Below are 25890 nucleotides of genomic sequence, written 5' to 3' on the forward strand. Positions count from 1 at the left end.
CAGGTAGGCGGGTCCTCATCATACACCTTCCATTCAACCCAGTCTCCGTACTGGAGGAGCGGAAGTTTATCTGTGCGGGGGCGCTTGCTTGAGGGGCGGGGTAGTCAATGAAGAATGGAGTATTAGCATTGATAAGGCTAAGATCTGAAGGCGAGGAGGCGGTAGGACTGAAGTTTCCGGGGGTGGCTGCATACCATAGCGACTCATCGCATCGCCACGATTGATTTTGGTAGGTGTCATTATCATTTCTAGGACTTAACAAGTTCAAGCTCATCTCTTTCAGTGATCAAGATTCCTGTGGTTGGTAATATCTGGTCAAACTCGCATACAACGCTGCCTCAGCAGTTGTTGTTCGCCGGCGAACAACAGTTAGCAAACAACAGCTGCAGGCGAAGAGGATTGTGCATGGAACGACCGTCTTATTCTGTCACATCAAACAATAGAAAATTTACTGTGCGTTTATCGACTGCATGAGTTACAACAAGGCAGAGATACATGGTTGCCAGAGAGGGGAAGTTGATGCCACATGGCCCGTCTGCGAGGGACAGACGTTCCTAGCTCCCTGAGATCTACGGTGCCGGGGCGGGAGGTTTCATGTTCTTCCGTGGGTACCTCCCGTGCTCAAATCTCATCGTGGTGGGATTGCATAGATTAATAAGCCATTAGCATAAAGGCATAAGTCAATGCCGTTATGTATGCATATCATGTATTGTACCATAAAACTTCCGACGACCCTCATTTGCAAGCAGGTGGCTCTCTATAACTTCCCTACTAAAGTCTTGGCAGTGGGACCAGGAAACAATTATCTTGTGTTTGAAGGTCAGAGGAATTTCGAGACCGACTGTAACAACACTATGTGGTGTGGCGTCACGAGGAAGTTGCTTCGTATGCCGACGGCCATAAATATATCATGGTGTTAGAGCCTTCTAACATAAGGTCTATATATAATCTTGAAGTTATACAGGCAAATTTAACTGCTAAAGACTGTAGTCCTTCGGTGTATTCTTACTCAGGAAACATGTCTCTGAGTTATCTATCCATGTCCAGCTTCTTTAAATATTTTTTTATATTACAAGGTGGTTATAGCTCTGTATTAAAGATATTATTATTAATTATTTAACAAGTTAAACAGAAGCCCCTGACAGAAAGTAAAGAGTATTAAAGAATAATTTTTAATATATCTTTTCTTAAGGCTGAGAATGAGTGGCTTTGCTGATTATGAAAGTCAGTAGCAGCACTTTATAAGAGTATGGTTATACTATTAACAGAACTGCTTAATCTTAATATAAATAATATCCAGGAAGCCCTCACATGTTTTTATATTGGTTTTATGACTGTAGAATAATTAATTCACTGCTCTAGATACTCTGCAGTAGCTGATATTATAATTATATTATAAGAGCTGATCCCTGTCTTTGAATAATATTAAAGAGGATTAAACAGCTTATATACTATTATAGTAAATCTTAAGAAGGAAAGAAAGATATTTTCTGTACAGATCCAGAAATCAAATCACAGCTATACTGATTTCTTTGGTATTAATTATAATTAAAGTATTATGCTGGCAGCTGGACTACAGATAAGAAGGACTAGATAATAATCATAGTTACAGAAGTTAATGTATAATAAAGGCTTCAGTGATAAGTAATACTAGGAACTAGTATTCTAGGCTTTATATTCTGAGATATAATAAATGTTATATTATATTGTATGTATAATTTCATCTTCTTACTTTTATTATATTTATAATCTGCAATTTATTAGCCTATACAGGGCTACTATTTACTGATTTAGCAGTTAATTTTAAAGCCAGACTTATAATACTAAAGCTTGGCTAATGACAAATAACAAGTGCCTTTAGATATATATATATTATTCAGAGTGAGTTTAATAGCTGAATGGGAGATCTTAATAAATGTTATTAAAAAATTACTAAGAGAAATGGGGAAATAGGATTCTAGTTGATAACCATGTTTTAATACTGTGTTATAATTACTGTTCCTTATTTAATTTTTATAGAAACTTGTACTAATAAAAGTTAGTATTTTTTTTTTTATTAATTTATGACTTTACCTGAAGAAGAGCAGATGCAGGCTGCTTGTTATATAGAACTTGAAGAAAGTCTCTTAATCTAGTATTATCAGATTTATGATTCTTAATAAGCCTTCCTACTATGGACTTAAAAGCTTTAATATCTTTAATATATCTCTGGTCAGACTAGAGTAAGCAGTCTCTGATATTTACTTTAAATATATTAGTTTATTATATACTGATATTCAGAGAATATTTTCCTATTAATTTTGATTATCTCTGTCTAGTGTAGACAAATAGTGTCCAAGGATAGATTATTATATAATATACCTAGAGATCTATATATATATTTCAGAGTATATAATATACTGTAACAGACTGCTGTGGTATTAGTAAAATCTTAATAAGACTGAAAGTCTAGAATATCTTTTAATAAAATAACACTCATCTCATAGATTATAAATATAGACTTTTCTTTGATATAGATATACTGCAGATGTAAAAGATTACAGTAAAGTACTGATCTTAATTAAAAGATTCTCTCTGATAAGGAGTATGTTTTCTTGATAAGAATAGAGAAAAAAGAATAATTCTTTATTATTATATAATAATATCTGTTCTTAATTAGTGTTACTGAAATATAATAATTCTAAATATTGACTCCATGTTGCTTGAATGAAATATTCTCAGGATATATAGAATTAGATAAGAGGATGGAAAGATTATTAGATAATTTCTTTAATTAAGACTTAGTAGTTTTGCTAGTCTTTCTGTGCTTGTTTATTATATTCAGTCTGTAGCTTATATATTTTATAATAGAGGGAGAAAAATGAATGTAGTATAGTTACTATTATACTGGTTAATATCAAGGATATAGTTATATAGATATAACTTGGCCTTATAATTAACCATAAGGTTACTCTGTAGTAGGAGTTATATAAATAATATAGATACTGAAAGTACCTGTGGGTATATCCAGCTGAGTATTTGTTTTGACGCCTAGATTATTCTATACTCAAACTGACTAGGGTCTTCAGTAAAAGTGTTAAGAAAGTATTCTTGTAGGTATATCCCGTGGGTATATCTAGCTGGGTACTCTAGAAAAGATATTCTTACTATAATTTAGGTACTGCTATATTTGATATCAGATTCTTCTTGGTTAATTCAAAACAATTTCTCTAACCCTATCCAAAGAAGTGCTAGTATGTATTTGGATTAGCTGTAGATTATTACTTGTAAATAATACAATTACTGTTTATAATTATATGAAATGTGGTGCCTATCCTAGCTATCTTTATACCCGGGGATAAAAATACTATAAATGAATAGAGACTATATTTGTGGATAAGCCATGATCTGCAGTTAAACTGAATATGGACTAGCATATCTTCGGATAGGGTTAGAAAAATTACTCTCTGAGTAAATGAAGGAGAATCTCATTTTGAATATGGCAGTATGAAAAGCAAGCTTTAATTACATGTTTGGTTGCATTTTTGGAACAAATTTACTCCATCTCGGCATGGTTAGTACAGGGTTTCCGGAAACTAGTGTCACCAGTCATACTCTTTTGATTGTTTGTGTAACTCTTGCTAAAATGCGCTAATCCACTTCGAGAAAATTATTCGAATTATCATTATCCCGGGCTAGTAACGTAAAAACATTGCGGTATCATAACAGTTCTTGTCTACAATTCCCTAGTCGAGTCCACGGATAGTCCACGGATAGGCCAACAAGAACCTTGGAAGTCAATCACCGGTCGTGGTATAATTAAAAAACAGCTCCTAACTTAACATGGCCGACGCAGCCGCGCCAAAACTAAGCCACTTCGAGACATTCTTCCAGAATGGATAGTTATATCACAGCCTGACAAGGATATAAGCAGTAGGACATCTTTTCAAGTTCTATCTGTATAACCAGAAAACAACAGCAACAACATCAATCGACGGCTTTACCGGATTATCGTTGCCTAAATTATCTTATTTTCACTGTTGCTTCACATGTGCAAATGGCTTTTGATGACTATTTATTATCGAGTAAAATAACCACTAAGCTAATGTTGGATTCTCCATTTAGGTCTAGCGTCACACATAACACTCAGAGCTCTTAGATAGCTTCGTCTCGGAGTTTCTTCTAAGAATCAAGCATGTCGATGATGTCTCCTTTCTCTCTAGGTCTCTAACAGCTAAAAAGGTGTCTAGACTACCAACTTTAACTTAATACAGTATGTTTCTAGGTCGACATTTATAAACTATAGGCCTGTCCCTGCGTGCCGCTTAGCGCAGGCAGCGTTATGATTAATAGTTGCATCGGGAGCTTTCAGCCAGTCACAGCGACGTGAAATAATCTCCTAACTCTTCCCTTTTTCAACTCTTCTCAGTAATCTCCATTTGCGCCAGTAGCGGCGACTGCGTTGCACCGATTCAGAGGTAAACGAACCTGCAAGATCCAGATACTGCAGTCGTTCATTAGCTGTCGTAGCTTTATCTGCATCCGAATGTTTCCCTCTAAAATTTGTGAGGATGTTGAGAAGAACAATAATAAAACCAGTAACTCCAATGACGAATGGTATCAATTGACCTGTAGTCTTGATCGAGTATACCCCTCGGATCGAATTCCAGTAAAGGGTTAACTCTATCCCCAAAATTGAATATATCAGGGTACTAGCGCTCAAAATGGCGGCGATCATTGACGAGGTAGGCTCGATATGATTAGTCGTCTTTGGAGTGAAATCGTGTAGAGAAAGGAATGCAGATCCTCCAATACCCTTTGGTTCTAGCTTCCTGATTATCTTTAATATCCGATGAACATAACGTAGGTAAAGTGGCCCGACAGTGTATGATAGTGCCAGTAAAACTGACAAAAATGCGAAGAACCTTCTTACGGACGGGTCAAATAATGACACCTTGGCGAAAAGAAACCCGTGCGTGCCGCACGGCGTTTCGTGAAAGTTGTTGAATATCCCACGGAGCCAAAACCAGCCGCAGTAGATGCTCCCAGCTGCAATGGCTCCCATAACGGTAATCGCCCTCAGTTTTTGCTCCTTCCGTCCGACAAGAAAGTCCATTAGGATATTGGGCCTCCCAAATCCACTGATTAACACCGTGTATGCGCCACCAAAGATAATGTATGTGAGGACGAAAATTTCGACAGCAAATGTAGGCTCTGACTGGACAGTTATAACGATAACTGCAATTGTAAGAGCGATAGTAAACACGGCGTAGTTCTGCATTATTTCATCACGACCATCTAGGTCCAGGCCATAGATCAGAGAAGACGAGATCCATTGGAGATAAATACCGAGGCGGATACCAAGACCATAGAGGTCAGGATTCCCATCGAAACCGCAGGTGTCACGCTTCCGTGGACTTTCATTAATGACTGGCAAAGGAACGGCTTCGCTCAGTACGGCATTTCCAGATAAGAACCAAACCCAAATGCCTGGGTTTGCTAGTGCGCGTCCCATGTTAATAGAAAACTGATGGATGCCCCAGGGCAAGTTGGTAACTGACAGTTGGGTGGAGGAATCCCACTTAAATGCAAGTAACTAACGCAATGCTGGCTGGGGTAGCGATGCTCGGATGTTCCATGTATCCGTAATCCCCATGATTGGTTGAGTCCATGCAAGATTTATTAAACACCGATGACTCCACTCCGACTCCCGGCGATTGTGTGACGTGTCCGGTGCTTCATATTTGAGTTTTGTTGGTTATGGCCACGGACATATCGACTATACACGAATATGGAGGTCTGATACTTCTATCTATCCAAAATAGGAATTAACGTAATCCACGGTTAAGCGGCCCACACGGTGAGGCGGCCCACCCCCCTGCCCGAACTGCTCAATATCATCAAAATGAAGCATTTGATTCAACACAGACGCTTATAATATTGTTATCTAACTAATTACTAGATGGTTTAGAACACTGCGTACGTCGGTAACCATGATGATTGTGATTTATTGATTACGTCAGCAGAACACCGTCCCAGCCGCCCCGAAGGCAGCTATGCGGCTTGTCTCCTAGTGACTGCCAGCTTCAGTCTAAGTACATAAATCCACAACAAAGTAGGGTCAAACTAGATTAAAGATAGACAGAATAACCCCAAAAAAATCTAGTAAGCTGGTGCATCGTGGACTCCATGCATTGCTGCTATGGTGCCTGATTGTGTCCTGGAATGCAATTGGGGGACGGGTTCCAGCTGGCTACCACCAGGAGGCCTAGTTGTAGCAACGGTTCAGGGTCTCTATAGGTCCTGGATGAGTAGATCATGTTGTCCCAGAAGCAGGCTGGTCTCGTATCTTTTGTGTCTGGCGGATGTAGGCTCCGGTTAAGTCCACCTAGTTAGGCATTCTCGGTCCGGCTCCTTCCATCCAATATACTGAATATGATCGAGTGGACGCTGACTAATAATAAAATCCGCGTGACATTTTGGAGCCTGAGGTATCTAGCCAAGATACCCAACCAAGATTCCTAGCGCCGCACAAAATATGTGTATTCTCACTTGTAAGTACAATACGGGATATATTCCGGAAAATTATTGCTCCTCGCTATTCTAAATGTAATTTAGTCAGATTCCCCACTGGGTTGCGGAAAGAATGAAAGAGTATGCGGTAGGGACACCAGTTTCCGGCCACCCTGTATAAACACGGACCAAAGATGTTCCATCCCGACAACTAAATTGGTCAAGCGCAGTATCATGTCAGAGTTGCTGAAATAATCAAAGAGTGAAGCGGTGACACCTCTATCCGGACATAGTGTAAGATGTGTTGGGCACGTGGATTATGGGCTAGAGGCAGGTGGAGCTTAGTCATTGATACTTGATTTGATTACGGTATGTATAGTAATTTACCGTACAGTTGCGGGTTAAAGATCTTCCTGCTTGATATCTAAACATAGTCTAGTGCAGTTTCATGTCAGGGTTGCTGAACCAATCAAAAAGAGTAAGTGGTGACACCGGTCACCCTGTATAGGCGCGCGACTGACCGATGGACTCTTAGGCTTGTAAGATGGCTACTTTTAGCATTGTATAGTGCTCAGTACGGAGTATAGTAGTCAACATCATTCTGGTCCTAGATGCCTTGACGCTGTATACGCGGTAGTAGAAACAGTGTACGGCTCTTATTATTATACAGTACTGTCTTTACCAAGACACTAATCTATACAGGGACTCACTGTTCTGACTATCTCAGAGCTGTAATAAAAGAGATATCCAGGTTGTCTAATTTTACAACCAGGTGTACCGTTGGTGGCTAAAGCAGTTTCACCCCTAAGGATTCCTTTGTCTCCCAATCCCTATACCAAGCCATTGTTAGTATTAAACAGAAATATACCCGAATCAATGATATTCCCTATTGCTACGAATAGCGCAATGTTGTATTAAACCACAACTGAATCATAGTAGTGTCACTCTACTTGAAAACAAGCAGGGTATTTCACAGAGAATATAGTTCTTCCGTGCATCTTATTTAGGGAAGGGTCTGGGAATAATTGAAAAGTATAGGCGGTAAAGCCTTACTGCAGGATTATATCGAGATACTGTATACAGTCTGTAGAATATGCCACGAGGTTATATACAATATCTATAATAAGTGACTGATTTCTTCTGGTTTCACTTTATATCATGTATATTTGATGCAGAAAGAAACAGTCATAATAGCAGGAGCAGGTCTGCTATACAAGATTTCATGAGACTGATATTATACATTAATCTTTATGCTTTATATAATAGTAAATAAACTCCTGGATATCTAGATTCATTATTAATTATCAAGACTGCATGAGTTAAAGCTCTAAATCTGTTATCCTTATATTACTGCTGTGTCTTTAATCATCTGGAAAGAAACTAAATATTAAATAAGATTATCTTATCTAAAGATAGTCAGGTATTGTCATTAGTTTTACCTGCTGCAGTTAGTAAAACTTGAAAATGAAAGCTTAGCCATCTACTAATACCACAACTATTGCTGACTTCTCGAAGAAAAGGAGTGAAAAAAAAAAAAAAAAAAAACTCAATATATTCAGCCCATGGGTAGTTCCCCTCGCTTTTCGCTAATTAAGATAAAGGAAGTGATGTAATGCCAAGAGAGTACCCGTGGGTATACCTGTGGATACTATGCCAAGAAAGTACCCACGGGTAATTCCCCTCGCTTTTCGCCAATTGAGATAAAGGAAATGATGTAGAATACTAAGAAAGTACCTACGGGTATATCCACAGGGTATACCCATGGAGGTATATCCACAGGTACTTTCTTGGTGCTTTTATTAAAGATCCTAGTCAGTTCAAGTATGGAATAATCTAGATACCAAGGCAAGTATCTAGCTGGATATACCCACAGGATATACCTAGCTGGATACTCAAGTAAAATATCATTTATATATTATCTAATTCTATTCTATTTATGAACTAAAGTAAATATAATAATATTATACTTCTTGACTAATCCTAACTTAATATGTAGGATTATGTATACATTATCTATTTAATAATTCCTGCTTAATATGGCAGAAGAACTACTTATAGATAATCTTAGTTTTATTATCTATTTTATAAATCTACTATATTATACATGTATACAGTAAGCTATAAAATCAGTTTATCTAGTAAGATACTTCTCATTTAGTTTAAAGAGTTCTTGGCGTGAATATTAAGCTAATTATAATAAGTATATACTTTATTAAACTAATTATTACAAGAAATATTGTTTAGTAAGCTAGTAATTAAGAATTTTTTAAATAATAAAATAGTATCTAAGAGACAGGCTTATTTTATAGATTACTGTACCAGGATTTGAGCTTACTACTTAGAAGTAAAGTAGATTAAAATAAATCTTTATAATATATTTAGATAAGTTCTCTTTACTAGACACCATGGAAGATAAGCTACAGATTATATAGATTATAGTTTTCTTTACTATGACCTACAAAAGTATAAGTAAATAAGATACTATAAACTAAGTATATACTGTATTGATCAAGTATATATTAAAATATTTATAAATATAGCAACTTCCATATCCTATATATTATTATTATAGTAAGACTTATAAAACATACTAAGATTATATATAAAATCCTGTATCTATTTTATATCTGTCTCTTACTATTCTTATTTTTATATTTAATTATATTATAAATAGCTAGCTGTGTTATAATCTTAAGTTATTCTTATTTTAATATTTTAAGAAAAGACTGAAGATAGTATTATAATATTATAATTCAGTTTAATTTAAGATATTCCTTATAATATGCCAAATGCTATTAGTATAGTATAATATATAAGTAGAAAAAGCTTTACAGCTGATATTCTTAGATATTAATCTTAGTATCTTATATATTTCTATTACTGTTGCTCAGGATAGGAAAATTCATGTTATTTTGGATATATAGAATTACTAGAGAATCCTATTATTATACTTACTTTGTACCTTTATTACTTCCAGTATTAGTTTTATAAATTAGAATTAGATATATAATTTTCTTTATTATTATAAGAAAGATCTTAGGGTTATCCTTACTGCGGCTAAAGCCTTAGCCGAGTTCTATATTAATATAATTATTAAAAATGCTGTTATTACTGTATTATTATCTTATTATAATATAGAATATACTGAAACCAGAGATGCTGGGTATTAAGTTAGACTTAAGATTTATTAATTATTAAATACTCTAACAGCTGCTGTTATAGTGCAGTAGACTGACTTATTAATATTTAATATTTATTTTATATTAGTCTTAAATATTAGGACCCGAAGGGCTGAAGCTACTGTTTTAGATATTTAGAATAATCTTTTTAAAATTAAGTTAAGTTACAGTGACTGCTGACTAGGCAGATAAATATATAATATTAAATTATATTATTATCTTGAATATTATATGAGAGATAAAATTCAAGATAAAGATCTGTAATTACTTCTTAGCAGGTCTGAGAATATTAAAAGATTCTTATTAATCTATAAATTAATATTTAATATAAGCGGTCTTGTTATTATACAGAAGGAGTATAAGAATATCTGTAAGAATAATATTATAGGAATAGTTATTTTAATAAAAAGGATTATCTATAATACTGAGATTAAAAAGTTTATTATCTGGGAGATGGTTCTTATTAATAATTCTACTAGTATACTAATATTATAAAAGATTCTAGCAGATTTTTTTGGATATTTAAAAACAGATTTATACTGTCTGTAAATAGTAGCTGCCCGCAGAGCAGTATTATAAGTAATATTATTAATAGATTAATTACTGTTCTCTGAACTGCTTATCCTAGATATAGTTTTTAGTTTGATATATATTAAGCTCCTGTCTGGACTTTTACTGTAACTCTGGTCCTGAAATATTATACTGACTTGTGAATTAATGATTATTATTAAGATTTTATTAATAATATATCTTTTCCAGTCTTTTAAATTTATAGAAGAGGATATTGGTTTAGTCAGGATTTTTAGAATTTTTGATCTTTATTATCTCTGGCTTTCTTCTAACTGCTAGGTTATGATTAAAATTAATATTTTAGTTGATCTGAATAGTATTATAGATACAGATATAGTTCTGTATTATCTGGAAAATAATATTATTATTTTATTTTAAAGAAGCTCCCTGATAGACGACCACTGAGATATAAATTATAGTAAATTAATATTTTTAAGCAGGATATAGTCTATAGTTTTACTGGAGTTATATATCAGCTTTCTTTAATTAATTATTTCTATACTATTAATTGAGTATTAAGGTATCTTAAAAACTATAATTTCTTATATAGAATCTATAGTATTATAATAATATTTAGTAACAGATCACGCACGCGCCTTGGCTTTAGAATATCTTATTTAATAATATTTTTCAGTTTCTTAACTTATTGATAGCTGTATTAATACTTAAGTAGAATAACTGATAGCTTAATTAATAGCTATATTATCTTTTATTTTAATACTACAGATTAATGGGAAATAAAATAATAATTTATCTTTTTTATATATTATTTTTAGTTACTGTTTTCCTCCTGCTATTGCACTTTGCTTGTGTGTTATTTAAATATATTTACTAGTCTTATAAAGCTTAATTTCAAGCTGTAGAAGTAACTGCATGAATAGTATTATATATAATTAATTTTCTGATTCTAGACTTCTCCAGATCCTTTCCTTAATTTTAATCTATAGGTGTATGAGATTATCAGTAGAGTAGAAGATTCTTATTTTTATAATAAATATAACTTATGTTCTTAATTCTTGTTAATTATATATGATAGAACAGTCTTAATTTCTATATTAATCTTGTATATTTATAATAACTTCTATCTAATATCTAATGTCTACACCACTTGGTCTTATTATTAAGATTGGTTTTTAAATCCTAACTAAGGAGTTTTAGTCTTATTAATAATATATACTGCACGTGTTGATTGATTAATAAATATTAAACTATATTTATAATAATGATTTTATTTTCTTTATAAACCAAGCTTAAGGCAGAGTAGGTAAATTCAAAGATCCTCCAGGAAAATAGTATATTGGTTAATTAATATCTTATCTAACCTGAACCCTTATAATATTTCCCATACTGTTTCTCAAGATCTTGCTATGGAGATGTTAATTATATTATTAATTTTTCTGAAAATATATTATATATTCTGTTATAAATAGATCAGTTTTTGAATCCTAATCCAGGCAGTTAATCCAGGGGTGGTTACCAACTCTAATTAGCTTATTCTATATAGAAATAAATACGCAAGCGCTATAGATAGTGATAAAAAAATTAGACTTTTAGGTTTAGGATTCAAAAAGCCGTCTCAAGTAATATAATATAATATTATAGACGGCCCTGTAATATTATTTCTAATATTAGTAGAATATAATTCCCATATATCTTATAATAGTAATCTGGTATATACTAATCCAGACTTCTATTACTTACTTATTTCTCTATATATCCCAGGTGATTCTCTGCAGAGTTTACTATTACTAGAGTTACTAGAACTGTAATAAATAAAGAAGCAGTATATATAAAGAGTATTTAAAGTTATATTTTATACATTGTCTCCTGTACAGGGAATTCTTAGATACAAATAATAGCTTTAATTTGAAAATATATGATTTTACTGCATGCTGGTGATGAGTTTCTACTATAAAGAAATAATGAAAAAACAGATATTTAACTTATTCAGAAATAGCTAGTATCTCTTCTGGCATATTAATATCATTATTTAATAGAATAATAATAACTGGCTAATTATAGATTAGCACAGATTTAGAACCAAACTGAAGAGCTATTTAAAGATGATATTATTATTATAACTAAGTATATTCTAGCTTACTTAACTGCATCTGGATAATACAGTAAACTAAAAAGCTTTTATAGAATATTATAATAGATAAGTCAGCTATTAACTAATATCTGTAATATAGTAAGAGATAAATACTAGTCTTTTTTATTTTTCTAGTAGTTAAGGATCTTAGTTCCAGGACTCAGCTGGTTCTTCTGTGAGAGAAAATAGTTAATTTAAATAGATATTATATAATATATTATTATATCTCTTAGTCTATATCTAATTCTTATTATTACTATGAATAAGGGCTTATTTGTAAAGATCCAAGAGAATATCTATCTCAGATCTACTAGAATTTACTTTAATAATCTTTATTTTACGGATTAATTATCTTACTGCGGGAAAACATATAATAATAATAATTATATTAGCTTCTATTTTACTGAGTATTATGAGTTTTATAAACATAATTATTTATTATATTATCAAACTTATATTAATAAGACTATAAATACTATTTTATATATCAAATCATCAGATTTCAGTAAAAGAACAGTAAATTATAAGTAGACAATACTTATAATAAATATCCTATTTTTCTTAGCTATATTATTAATAATAGAATTTAGATATGCTGACAAACAAGCTAAATTAAAAAGAATAAAGAATTTCTTTTTATAAAAATTTAATAATTATATATGCTGTATCAGCAGGATAAATAAAGTAATTAAACAGAAATCTAATATAATATTAAACACTGTTACTGACATAAAAATAGTAGCCTTATTAATATATTTTTCTGGAAATATAATATTCTAAGACTTTAATATTAATTAATAAATAAAGATAAAACAAGCAACCAGAATACATAATTCTAGAAATATTAATATTAAAATAATAACTAGGACGGTACGGAGCCACTAGATATTTATAATAATAATAACTCAATATAAAAACAATATTTAAGAAAGCTGGATCAAATATATCTTAAAAATAAATAAACAGAATACTGAAAAAAGCAGCTGGAAATATTAATTTAAAATCTTTTTTAGATAATAGTAGATGTTCATAACATATCTTCTAATATATATTAATAATCTTCTTATTTAGATATTATATATAATATCCAAGACCTGCATGGTCTAAAGCCTCTTTTTCCTTAATAAATCTTACTAAAAAATGAAATTAAAGATAAAATCTCATATAAAATTATTACTTGGGTCGCTATGCTACAAGTCTATGATTTTAAAAAGTCTAAATAATTTAGTATACAGTAACTAATACTTACCTAAGACAGTATAAGACAGACTATAAAAGATATAATTAGTATTTATTATTAATTAATTATCCTGTATATCTACTTACCATCCTTAATACTGAGCTTATAAATTATTTAGTATAAGACTTACAGATATATAGCCAAATAATATAAGCAGGATATCATATCTAAAATAAAACTATAATAAATAAAATAATACAAGTATACAGGAGATATAATAAATTAATAAAAATAATATTCCTGAGTACTTGGTCATTATATAGAAAAGAGAAATACTATTTTAACTTTTTATTATATAATTATAAGTAACTAATCTAGTATATATAAATTAAAATAGAAAAATTAATAATATCATTTTATATATAACAGACTTAATAGAAAAATAAAACACTAGATTCTATTAATAAGTAATAACTAATTACAGCTACTCATATAATTATTTATTTTATAAACTCTTATATTATATTAAACCCTAGTTATTCTAAATCAGCCTTTCTTTTCTTTTCTTATAAAAATAAGATACAGTACATATCCTCTAAATATTATTTTAATTCTGTCAGACTTTCTAGATTTTCTGAACAGACTGGATACCAGCAATAATATTAATTAGATAATATTTCTGAGAAAAGATAAAAGTTAATATAATTATCTTATTTATTATAATCAAGAAATTATTTTATATACTCATGAGACTTAAGACTACTATCTCCAAGATAAAATAAATAGTATACTGCTTTAATTAAAGTATATCAGAAAACTAAAAGATTATAGTAAAGTAAATTATTAGATTTTATTAAGTAATATTTATAATATAATATCTACTCTTCAGGCTTTATAAACCAGTAATAATAAGTAATATAGCACTATACAAAATCTACAGGACTTTATTTATAAAAGTACTTTTTATGACAGTTATATAAATAGGACTAATAGTAGTGAGGATAATAACTATACTATTAATAAATATTATTTATATTAGAGCAAATACTTATATTATAAATAAATATTTATAAAGATATTCTCTATTCACAGATTACATTCCTGTACTGTAGGTACTTATACTATAATCTATATATATAGCCTCAAGGGCTTCCAGAGTTATTCTCTCTATAAAGCTTCACAGAAAATCATTTCTAGAAAGAAGTTGAGTAAATAAATCATACTCTAGTATCACTTTTCATATATAATAAAAAAGTATCTGTTCATATATAACAGTCAGCTATATAACTAATATTTTTTTTTATATTTATTATAAGATTCAGAGTTCTTATACATAAAGCCTCTACTTTTTATTATATATTTAATATTACCTTAACTGCACTTTCTTCTTACTAATAAAATCCTGAAGCTTATTCAACTTATTAGTAAGATATTATATCTGTTAATTAAATTCAATAATATCTAGTTACTCCTGAAACTCAAACTTTATCTTAGCAGGGAGCAATTACCAAAGTTATAAATACTTATGAATTCCTATATTATACCAGTTTTATATATGCTCATGATAGCTAGAAATACTAAGATAAATAATTGGTTTATTTACTTCAGAGAGTAGATATACATATAATCTACTAAAAGTATCCTTATTAATATACTCTGTAAACTTTATTCTTACAGTTTCAAAGTAGCTTTTATCTATATAAGCCCAATATTAGTAAAAAATAAAGAATATATATAGATTATTTATTAACTTCTATTAATACTTATCAGCGGCAGGCATACCCTGTAATATTTTCTATATAATCTATATAATATCTAAATTCTATAAGTTTTTTACTAAAAGAATTTATTCTGTAAGACTAACCAGTAGAATCCTCAACTACCTGCTTATTATATAACTAAAAAATAGAAATATTTTCCATCTCTAATCTAAATTTAAATTTAGTAATTATTTTCTTATTATTATCATCCTGTATATTTTTAACTCTATCTATAATCTTTTTAATAAATATATAATCTATAAAAACACAATCTATACATGCCATAGAGAGAAAGAATATCAAGAAATTAAAAAAAAAAGAAATCTTAGTTTTATATATTTCATAGAATCCATGAATTAAAAGCTACTATTTCTTTTTCTTCCAGTAGCCTTTTACATAGACACGGAAATATATAAGAATAAGTATCTTGATACCATCCATTTATTTAATAATAAATATAAAATATTATTTAAAAGTTAGTCTATAAGACAAAGTTCTACTAAGAAAAAGATATCTTATAATATACTACTAGAACATGAGTTTTAAGATTACTATCATTACTATTATAATTAGTACTTAAGCTTATCTTCTTTTATAATAGTTCTTAACAAGCTGTAGATTTATATATCTCTCCAGTTCTTACTAATATAAAATAATATAATAGTAAAGAGATGCTAAGCTAGACTCATAATTTATTAAAGTATTTTCTACAGTATTCTTTGAAATCATAATACTAAAGATATATTAGAATAATCATAAGATTATTAGATGATACAGAGTCTTTAGGCATTTTATCCTTACAAAATAGAACAGTTTCTTTAAGATTATTTATAATATAATCTTGAATTATTATAAATATATAAATCAGTATATTATAATTATAATATAAACAGAGTACAAACTTAAACTACTAGTAAAATCTCTCTATTATTTCAGGTGTAAGAAATTCTTCCAGTTAACCTTATATATTTTTATTCACAAATTCCATAAATCCTTTATAAGTTCATATATCAGGTGGATCTGAGATATTAGAATATAACTTAAAAAAGCTAGATTCTATAAATAGAAGACATATCTAGAAAGAGAAGGTTTTTTAACTTATTAAAAAAACTTAAAGTCTTATTATACTAGTTCTTAGTCTGATCTAATACCCTGGATTTGTATTCTAAGTTATCATAGTTATTAAAATTAACTTACTAATAAACTTTTAAGTATACTTATTTTACTACTATAATTAGCAGTATACATTAAAGCACAGAGAGAAGAGCGAATATGTAGAGGATAGAAGATACAGATTCTGACTAGTGAAAGAGAAGAACAGGTCTTATATCTGGTCAGCCTGGCTGTCCCGGTCAGCACATCCCGGTAGCACAGCACATTTTAGAGAGGTCGGCTCAGGACGCTGACAGCGCCCCCCGAAGCGACCTGAAGATGACTGAATAGACTGAATAAAGCAGTGACAGGCCAATCTGGGGCGCTCAGTGACCACCGACATACACCTTCTGTTGTATGTTTTTGGTCTTTATTTTTCATGATGCTATCAAGTGAACTAAAGGGGAGGTCACAATATGTTGGATTTCTGCTATCTCCACGATAGTCCAGGGCGAGAATTTATCTGCTGTAGTGGGTAACTGATTCGGGGCACACATTAAGTATTGCTAAAGCTTGTATGATCTATGTTGGGTTTGTAGCGCCTGGAAACCTCCCCCAGTCTGAAATAATGGGTTTGATCATAAGATTTCAGCTTCAAGTAAGCTTGGGTAGTGTAACCCCAAAAAAGGCATTCCTCTTCTTTTAGCAACCTACTATTTGTTCAATTGTAGTGAGCTTCTAAGCCGCTCGTCTTGAGCATTCCAATCTTTTAGCAGTTTGCTGAGAGAATTAGCTTTTCGCAGTAGGGAAGAATTTGCCCCTTGAACGCGATGGGTATCATTCAGGTTCTGACTCTCCAGTAGATTGCTTTCATAATATCTGCATCCATTCGCTTTCGTAAAGTCACCATTCTTTTTATTATTGTTTGCTCTTGCTCCCTTAGAAATCTGCAATTGCTGTGTAAAATAAGTTAGTTACACAATGTATCTAGTGGTGGGATAGAATTGTCTGGGCAGAGAGCCTATCTACTAAAGAATGTTCTCTGGGAAAATCTATAGTCTTTCAAGTATGATAGAAGCGGCCTACTGATGATTGAGGATCAGTAGCTGTCGGAGAAGCCTCTACCTAATATTCACTACGGAATGCGAGGAAACGCTATCCATGACCTCATGACTCCTAATACCACCTTATGCCACTTTTCCGCGGGTTCCGCTCTCCAATTGATCCTATCTGATAACTAGACTCTAGTCTGGTAATTTCTGCGGTTAATATAACTGGGGTAATGGAAATCTGCGAGTCTGGCCTTTCTGTAGCGAAGCAGGATGGGATCAAGAATAAACAGCTTAATCTATAATTGATCTACATAAATGGTAAAATCTATTACACTAGCAGCGAGGTAATGAAAATTGTTAACTACTAGTATTTCAGCCGTACGGAAGTGGAATATGAAGATTTTCTAGCCTGACAGTTACTCTAATAGAAAGCGACAAAGTTCTTCTAATCTCATCTGACCGCTTACCAATAGTCTTTATACTGTTACATAGCCATTTTCATATTCGGAGGCAAAGACCCCAGAAGCTTCTTATAAACCTTTTCGAGATTAAATTTCTTCAGCGATATACCCAAGAGTTGTGCTCTCCAGCAGTTCAATCCGAATGTTTTATCCTACGTCACTATTGTATTCCATACTCGGTCGCGTTACATACTCCAAAGCTATGTTGCATCAAACAACTGTAACAGGCTTTCTCACCGATACTCTCTTTTCAATCAATCGCAATATAAGTAGAGACTACCAAACCCTTTACTTCTCACTAAGTGATACTCAGAGCATAAAATTTTCGAGCTTTCGATTATATAGTCCACATTGTCCAAGACTGATTTTTATTATCCGTCATGCACTTCAACTATCTCTTGGTCGCTATGCTGTCCGCTGGCTCCGGTCTGGCACAAGAGGGTACGTTCAGTTACTACTCCTACCCCTCCTGAATCATGGTTCGACGGTGGCATAACTGATCAGTACCATAGACGGCGGCGATAATATCTCTGTCAATTGCTACTGGCTGGGGACAGATCCTATGTGTTCTCCAGAAGAGTGTTGGATACAGGATGATTCCCGCCCCTATCAAGTCAGGACTAGTGATTGCGGCGACGGTGACAAATGTACTCTTGGGGGTTACAAGAGATGTTGTTGCTCGTACACTGGTAAGAAATGCCCTTTGCCACCCTTCTTGCCTCAATCAATTGTTACGTGGCACTAACCCTTACTCAGATGACGCGACGTGGGACTGGTGCCTAGCAAATGATCACTGCCGGCGCGGGCCTTAAGTGCACGTTGCGTCGATGGGGTCTGGCCTCCGCTTAGTGAAAGTTGTGCTCAGCCTGGTGCAGTCGCAGGGCGTACTATTAGTCCAGCAGAAAGAAGGGAGCAGCGCCAGAAGAAACAGTGGAAAGTGGCTAAGTGGACTTCGCCGTATACACAATTTGCATTAGTATCATGTACATGTACCAAGCTGTTACAGGCTATATCAAATTCACCGCGAATTCTTTCTGCCATTTACTTGAAGGTCTGAGATAGCTTAATAATTTGGCTAGCATAACTTCTCTCCCTGGAGACACCACAGATAACAAGAGAGATGAAAGAGAGCATAGCTACTGTTCAAAATATTTTTCTTACTAGGATAGTCTGCCCACTCTCCCCTAGAATGTACCTCGGTATGTTTGTGGAATGGTAAGGTCCCACAGGTTCTGCGGGTAATGATGGCCTTTTTGGCCTTTGTGGTAGTTATTTTTAGGTAGATTCTTACAGCAGAAATGTTGACACCTTTTATTCTTAGAATACTGACAGTGCCCTAAGTTAATCTGAGGATACTTGATTAAGTAGTAATAGTTGAGGACATTTGAAGTGCTTAGTAAGCACAATCATATTCAACTGTTTCTTTAGCAGATGGCAATAATCCTTCTGCCATTGGGCTAAACAGGCATTCTTGAAATCAGTCTGCCGGTGAAGCGCCTATTATGCCTGTTCCGCAGTACAGGCCCGATATGTTCATCATGCTGCGAAACGTTCCAGCCCAAAAGGATTCCGCCAAGCAACCTGAGTAATTCTACTTCGGTAACCAAACTGCCTGAGCTCTTTGAGTTGCGTACAACATGCAACACTGTTATTATCAGTTGATTGGCTCATCCGAGAAGAACAATCCTCGTGTATAAGACCGATACGGATCCCACTAGGGAGGCTCAAGTTTGGCAATGTGGGAGGGCTAAACCTCTCCAATACAGCAATATGTGCGACATGTCTCTGCAACATGGTTGAAACCTTGTTAGGTGACATGCATGCAGACACGTATGCATGCACCTCGCCTTGTACGGTTGTACGACCAGCCTCATGACCCATGGAATAGTAAAGCCCAAGTCCCCAACAGACCCACCAGTCAGTGCAGCTACTCTTGACACCACTGCGGCCCGTGTAATCCTTCCGCGTCCCAAACTCTAAAGCTTTATTCCAGATCCACTGGTGATCCACTACATCCACCAAGCTCATCATATCTACTGTACCTACTCTATCCACTACATGAGTACATCTACTCTGTCTACTATTCAGTCATGGGACGTCCTACCACTAATAGATCACTAATTACCTGCTGATATGTACTGTATAATAATACACTCCACTGTTTAGCTATTAAGATATATTAGAAGTTTAGTATATCATGTAAATCCTACAGCTTATATTTCAGAACTTCCAGGCTTCTTCACTGGGCCAGAGATCATCTTTACATCAGTACTAATCAGGTATTGATATCTGCAGTTATATACAAACTCATACTGGCTCAAGCCAGGGATTTGACATATTATAAGATATATTAGTATTAATAGCTCCAGGCACAGATTAAAGAATTAATAATTCTGAGATACACGAGCCTTGTTACTGGGCTAATTATTATAATAGATCTTTTGCCAGTTAATTACCGCTCATATGCGGTTAACATGACCAGACTGGAATATAGATAATTATTATACCGGGCTTCCTACAGCTGGCTGATGTCTGGGAAAAGGTGACTATTAACGCGACTACTTGAGCTCCAGTCACTACTGTTATTATTAATGCATCCGGATGGTTCCGACATCCGTACTCCACCAGGTAATCAGGGTTAGGCTTAATCATATATATTATATACGAAAAATTGAGTTTCATAAAAAGTATATCATCTTTGTAAGAGCTGGTCAAGTATCTGTTATCATGTACATCTAAACAAATATCAGATATGAGAAAGAACAATATGTAAAAAGCTATACATAAGTATTGAAATTGAACGAATAAAATAATATAATATAATTCAGTTATATATCTCTGAATACTATTTTTTTTTTAGTTTTTTTTTTAAAAAAAAAATACCTGTTCTCAGCTAGTAAGATATTATTGTTTTCATGATCTAATATTCATTCAGTAGTCTCAGCTAGATCAAGCTACTGTAGTGAGAATTATTGTACAGGAAAATTACGAGCGCAAAGTATACTGTTTTGGATATGAAGAGATCATATTTCTAAATGAAAAGGGAGACGCAGTATAGACGACAGAGGGAAGTGGCCATAACACGCCCTGTCGGAGACATATCCGCTGATTATCCACCTTCGGCTCACATCCGACCCTATCAAAACTACACAAGTTTCGGCGAGACATCTTTATCGATAAGAAGTGCTTAAACGTCCACTTGATAAATCCTGCTTGGGATCCGCCCTTTCCCATCAGCTTCCAAGCACACTATCTCTGACGTGGCTGTTGTTGCAAAACGAAGATGGTGGTCCCTAGAACGTTGAGACTCTTGCGAGGCGCACGCAATACTTCGCCGCCATTACAGGTGCGATGCGACTTCGACAAGGTCGGACGGGCCAAGTCAACGGCTTCTGTGGGCTCGATCGGGGATGAAAGCAAAACACTGGACGCGCCGTCTCAGCATGCACAGGAGCTTCCACCACACTCATTGCTTCCCAACAAAATGCTACTTAGATCGCTTTTGGTAGCCACGATCTCCTCCCGTCCATGGCTACTTACGCCAGCCTTGAAGATGCTCCAATTATTAGTGCATCCAAGACTATCGTTCGTTGACGTCGACAAGAATCCCCTCCTACGAAGCATTCTCAAACGGACCTTTTACAACCATTTTTGTGCGGGAGAGAATAGGGACGAAGTTCAATCCACGATCAGTAATATTAAGGATATGGGATTCAAGGGCGTGATCCTGACTTACGCTCGAGAGATAGTCGTCGATGCGACCGGCCCGACGTCTGAGTCAGGAGCTTCTGTTAGCGATCAAAGCTTCAAGGAGGAATCAGCAAAGGATCAAGGTATTGAAGACTGGAAGGAAGGTGTCCTTGAGACAGTCAATATGATTGGTAAAGGGGATATACTGGCGCTGAAGTATGCCCCCATCTCATATCAACAACGATGAGTATGTTAATTTTGTTGGTTTTCAGACTTACTGGGGCCGGCGAAAGCGCGATGAAGGCACTTGCCGCCAACACGCCTATGCCAGACCAACTCATGGACGCATTACAGCAGATTTGCACACGCGCCGTGGACCGAAACGCCCGCATTTTCATTGACGCCGAGCAACAATCAGTCCAAACTGGAATCGATACAGTCGCCTTAGATTTGATGAGGAAATACAATACCAACGGGACAGCTGTGGTTTTCAATACTTACCAAGCTTATCTCAAGTCGACCCCCAACACTGTGAAAGCCCATCTGGATATCGCCGAGAAGGAGAAATTTACCTTGGGTATAAAATTGGTTCGCGGTGCCTATATCAACTCCGAGCCCCGGGGTCTCATCAACGATACCAAGCCTGAAACGGACAACTCCTATAACTTCATTGCCGCCAGCATTATCCGACAGCGCTATGGGCCAATTGGTGGCAATTCTCCTTTCCCTTCCACAGAGTTGTTTCTAGCTACACATAATAGAGAGAGCGCTCTGATGGCTGATCGTTTAGTCAAAGAACAGCTTGCGGGAGGGCTTCAGCCACCCAAAATACAGTATGGACAGCTGTTGGGAATGGCAGACGGAGTGAGTTGCAAGCTCCTTCAGATTGGCAAGGAAAGCACCGATAAGAGTCGTTCTGTAGCTCCAGAGGTGTTCAAGTGCCTCAGCTGGGGTAGCCTTGGCGACTGCTTATCGTATCTATTGCGCCGCGCGGTCGAGAATAGGGACGCCGTCGGCCGCACCAAGGAAGAATATCTGGGACTTCGACGAGAGACGTTTCGTCGTTTGAGGCGCGGATTTATGTAGGCCTAATGTTCTTAAGAAGAATAGAAACATGTACTTTCCCAGTCTCTGCGGGGGGAGGATTCGTAGCTAATCATGTAGACTGCAGGTCCATCTACGAAATCTTCATATCAATCCACCTCCAATTTACATGCCCCCTCACGATGAAAGAAAGATCTCAATCATGTTTCAGATACGCCAATTTCCGCTAAATATAATTCTAGCCTCCTAGTTTGTAATTCTTCTCCCCCTTACCGGTGTCTGTCTTGTGATTGCGGAGATCCCCACATATCTGCCTTCGCGCCACACAACTTCGGGTGACCGCACCCGAACCTCCGGCCCGAAGCTCGAACCCTCCGAAACAATCTTCTTCACTGCGGGAGACAAACCGAACGATAGAAAGTGCCCATGAATAGACATCATGGTAACTTCAAATCCCAGGTCAACAAATGCGTACGTATCTTACCTACTCATTCGTTTCCAAACTTCTAAGGCAAGAGCGTGTGATGACTTCTGCGCAGATGTGAGGCATGCCGCCGACGCAAGGTGAAATGTTCCGGCGAGCAACCCTGCCACGGGTGTATCAAACGTAACTGGGAGTGCATCTACGGTCATACTGGTCGCATGCGATACTCCCAAGCGTGCGTGCTCCCAGGACCATGCGAGTTCGGCTAACACTAACCACCATTACAGACAGGTAAAGCAACTACTGGACACAATTCGAGACTATGAAGAGCGACTTGCGACTCTGTGTGGCGGTGAGCGATGATATACTTGAAGGTCAAGTCTCTTTCTCTCTATATAGCTTTGCTCATCAACCTTGCAGATGACATAACCGTTCCCCTACCCTCTTCCAGTGCCCCGGATCCAGATCCGAGCCGATCATTAGGGCAGCCCGAACCCACATCCCCAAACAACTCGACGACCCTGGGCAACCACAACCCTGAGGAACGCCCATCAGAGAGTCTACCTTACGATGGAAGCGTGGATGGTATTAGTCCCGGTATGGATTGCGGCGAATCTCGTCCTGGTCGATTATCAATTAACTGTTCATGAAGCAACCGATTTGACTTCGGGGCCTGCGTTTGAGTCCCAGGTGAGGTCATTGCTTGACAGATCGAAACCCCACAGACCCGTTTCGAGCGGAGGATATCAGGGTCACCGTGGGCCTGATGCGCTTGTGGGTCGGTGGGCAACTGTCCGGGATCTTGTGGAGGGTGTTAAGGACGCTGAGATACCGTCTCTGGAAGAATCCCACCATTTATTGGATCAGTTCCTTTACTACCTGGGGGTGAGCCAGCACTTTTTTGATCCTCGCTCCTTCTCCGATTCGATGGTGTTGCTTTTTCAAACGCCAGAAAACCGTGAGAACCAGAAACAAACGACTTGGTATACAGAGTATTTGCTGGTAATGGCCATGGCGCAGCTTATGGATGTTGAGCAGCCCACATCTCAGCCACCCGGAGCAGATTTGTTTGCTGAAGCCATGAGACGGGTACCTCCAATGCAAAGCCTTGGTGAAGAAGGGGTTATTGCTGTGGAGATTCTCACATTGGTTGCAACATATCTACAATGGTGTGATCGAAGGCATGATGCTTACCTCTACGTACGATCACTGCTATTGTTTCTCCTTTCGTTTATGCAGCTAATCTGGTTTAGATTGGTCTTGCCCTTAGGCTAGCTATTGCACTTGGGTGTAACTTGCCGGAAGACGAACAGACATGTCTACCCTCACAGAGTGCCCACAGAGTTAGGTTATGGTGGACAGTTTACATGTTAGATAGGTATAATTCAGTATTCGCGATCTGAAACCTTGGCAATCTCGTGGCTAATTCGTACAGACGCCTATCATCGGGTCTTGGATTAGCGGGCGGGGCCGATGAACGCCAACTTCGAGCAGGGTTTCCTCGGCATGCCGTAGGTTTTACATCCCCCGTGGCCATCATCATAAACGTCCGTATTGCACGAATAACGGATGAGATCATGTGTTGTAAGCACACTAAATAAGTTTTGTCTTTGTCTTTGTTACTAACAGTGCGGGCCCAGCATTATATGGCAATAATTCCATCACCCAATTAGAACTTGTGAGGAAGATCCAGGCTGTACTCCAGGAGCTGTACAATATAGGCAGATCTTTCCCTCACTCACTAGTCTTGGACTTCAATCATCCGCTAGGAAGAGTGACACGCACGGGATCTTCCCTCTACCTCATGTTGTTCCAGGTAATTCTTTTGCGCTTCTTCGGTGATAATCAAATTCTAATCATATCCAAAGGCAATCATACTTTGCACTAGACCAATACTTTTGAGAAGGGTCCGTTTGGAGGTTCAAAGACAGCAAGAATCACTGCCCCCCGAGCCAATGCCGGAAGTTCTAGCCAGACTTTGTGAGACATGTTATGAGGCATCAACGCGGAGTTTGGCCATTCTATACAGTCTTCAACAGCAACGAATCATTCGTAAGTGCAGCATCTGCATCTTCATTTGCATGTGAGCGGTCCAATGACACATCGTATGCAGCACGCTATGGATTCTTTGATTTAGATGCAACTTTTTCCGCCGCCTTTGTTTTGGTCATGACCGGGTTCGCAGAGAATGTTAAAGAGCAACCGCCCCCTGCGTTGGATCAGGCATTCCAAGTTCTACAATTCCTCTCCCGGGCCGGGAATCTAGCAGCCGAGCAACGATTCCATGATATTGCACAATCATGTTCCCATGTCTGGCCAAACTATGTTTTCCAAGGCGCACCTCGTGGGACTCAGACTAGAGAGATAGGTTCAGTAAAAGACAGAGTCCAACGTGCGGTACCCAGGCAAGGATCCACTAGAAGCAGTGGGTCGCATCCCTCAGCTGCTCTACCGTACGCGAGTATGGCTCAAGACTCTGTACAGTATTACCCGGATGAAAGCGGGCTTCTAGAGTCCTGGAACCATGATGAAACCTCGAGTGCAGCGTTTGACATCCAGGGAGACTGGTGTTTTGATTTGACAGGTGAAGCTGAAGGGATATATTCCAGCTTCCACAACCCAACGATGCCGTTAACGGGGGTGGATTATATGGATTGGCTTGAAATTGAAAAGGTCTTCAATACTGAGGGCACTTGACGGCGACGGGTGCTTTATATGTTGTTGGCTTCTTGAATTCCGTGCTGTTCACTAAGCCCGTGACCGCTTACTTGAATTTGTATGGACACTCTATGAATCTATGAATATATGACTGGATGTACCACAAAGTTACATATTAAAATCGGCAAGTACTTTT

General features: G+C 35.9%; 3 protein-coding genes across 3 annotated transcripts; 2 read left to right on the forward strand and 1 right to left on the reverse strand.

Moving 5' to 3' along the window:
* Window positions 1-3888: 3888 nt before the first annotated feature.
* On the reverse strand, window positions 3889-5524 carry BO85DRAFT_261143 (uncharacterized protein). Its single transcript, XM_025655025.1, has one exon. The coding sequence runs from the start codon at window positions 5492-5494 to the stop codon at window positions 4379-4381; it is 1116 nt and encodes a 371-aa protein (XP_025517030.1). The 5' UTR covers window positions 5495-5524; the 3' UTR covers window positions 3889-4378.
* A 12734-nt stretch (window positions 5525-18258) lies between these two features.
* BO85DRAFT_486727 (uncharacterized protein) lies at window positions 18259-18690 on the forward strand (the record flags this gene model as incomplete). Its single annotated transcript, XM_025663402.1, has 3 exons — window positions 18259-18319; window positions 18391-18567; window positions 18635-18690. The coding sequence occupies 3 exons, from the start codon at window positions 18259-18261 to the stop codon at window positions 18688-18690; spliced, it is 294 nt and encodes a 97-aa protein (XP_025517031.1).
* Window positions 18691-21140: 2450 nt separating this feature from the next.
* Window positions 21141-25848, forward strand: BO85DRAFT_476777 (uncharacterized protein). Its single transcript, XM_025662798.1, has 12 exons — window positions 21141-21784; window positions 21841-22650; window positions 23072-23083; window positions 23152-23271; window positions 23324-23388; window positions 23457-23633; window positions 23689-24236; window positions 24290-24414; window positions 24472-24620; window positions 24677-24852; window positions 24905-25088; window positions 25150-25848. The coding sequence occupies exons 1-12, from the start codon at window positions 21162-21164 to the stop codon at window positions 25731-25733; spliced, it is 3573 nt and encodes a 1190-aa protein (XP_025517032.1). The 5' UTR covers window positions 21141-21161; the 3' UTR covers window positions 25734-25848.
* The last annotated feature ends 42 nt before the right edge of the window (window positions 25849-25890 follow it).

Source organism: Aspergillus piperis (genome assembly GCF_003184755.1).
Source record: "Aspergillus piperis CBS 112811 unplaced genomic scaffold BO85scaffold_6, whole genome shotgun sequence".
In the NCBI taxonomy this organism is placed as follows: domain Eukaryota; kingdom Fungi; phylum Ascomycota; class Eurotiomycetes; order Eurotiales; family Aspergillaceae; genus Aspergillus; species Aspergillus piperis.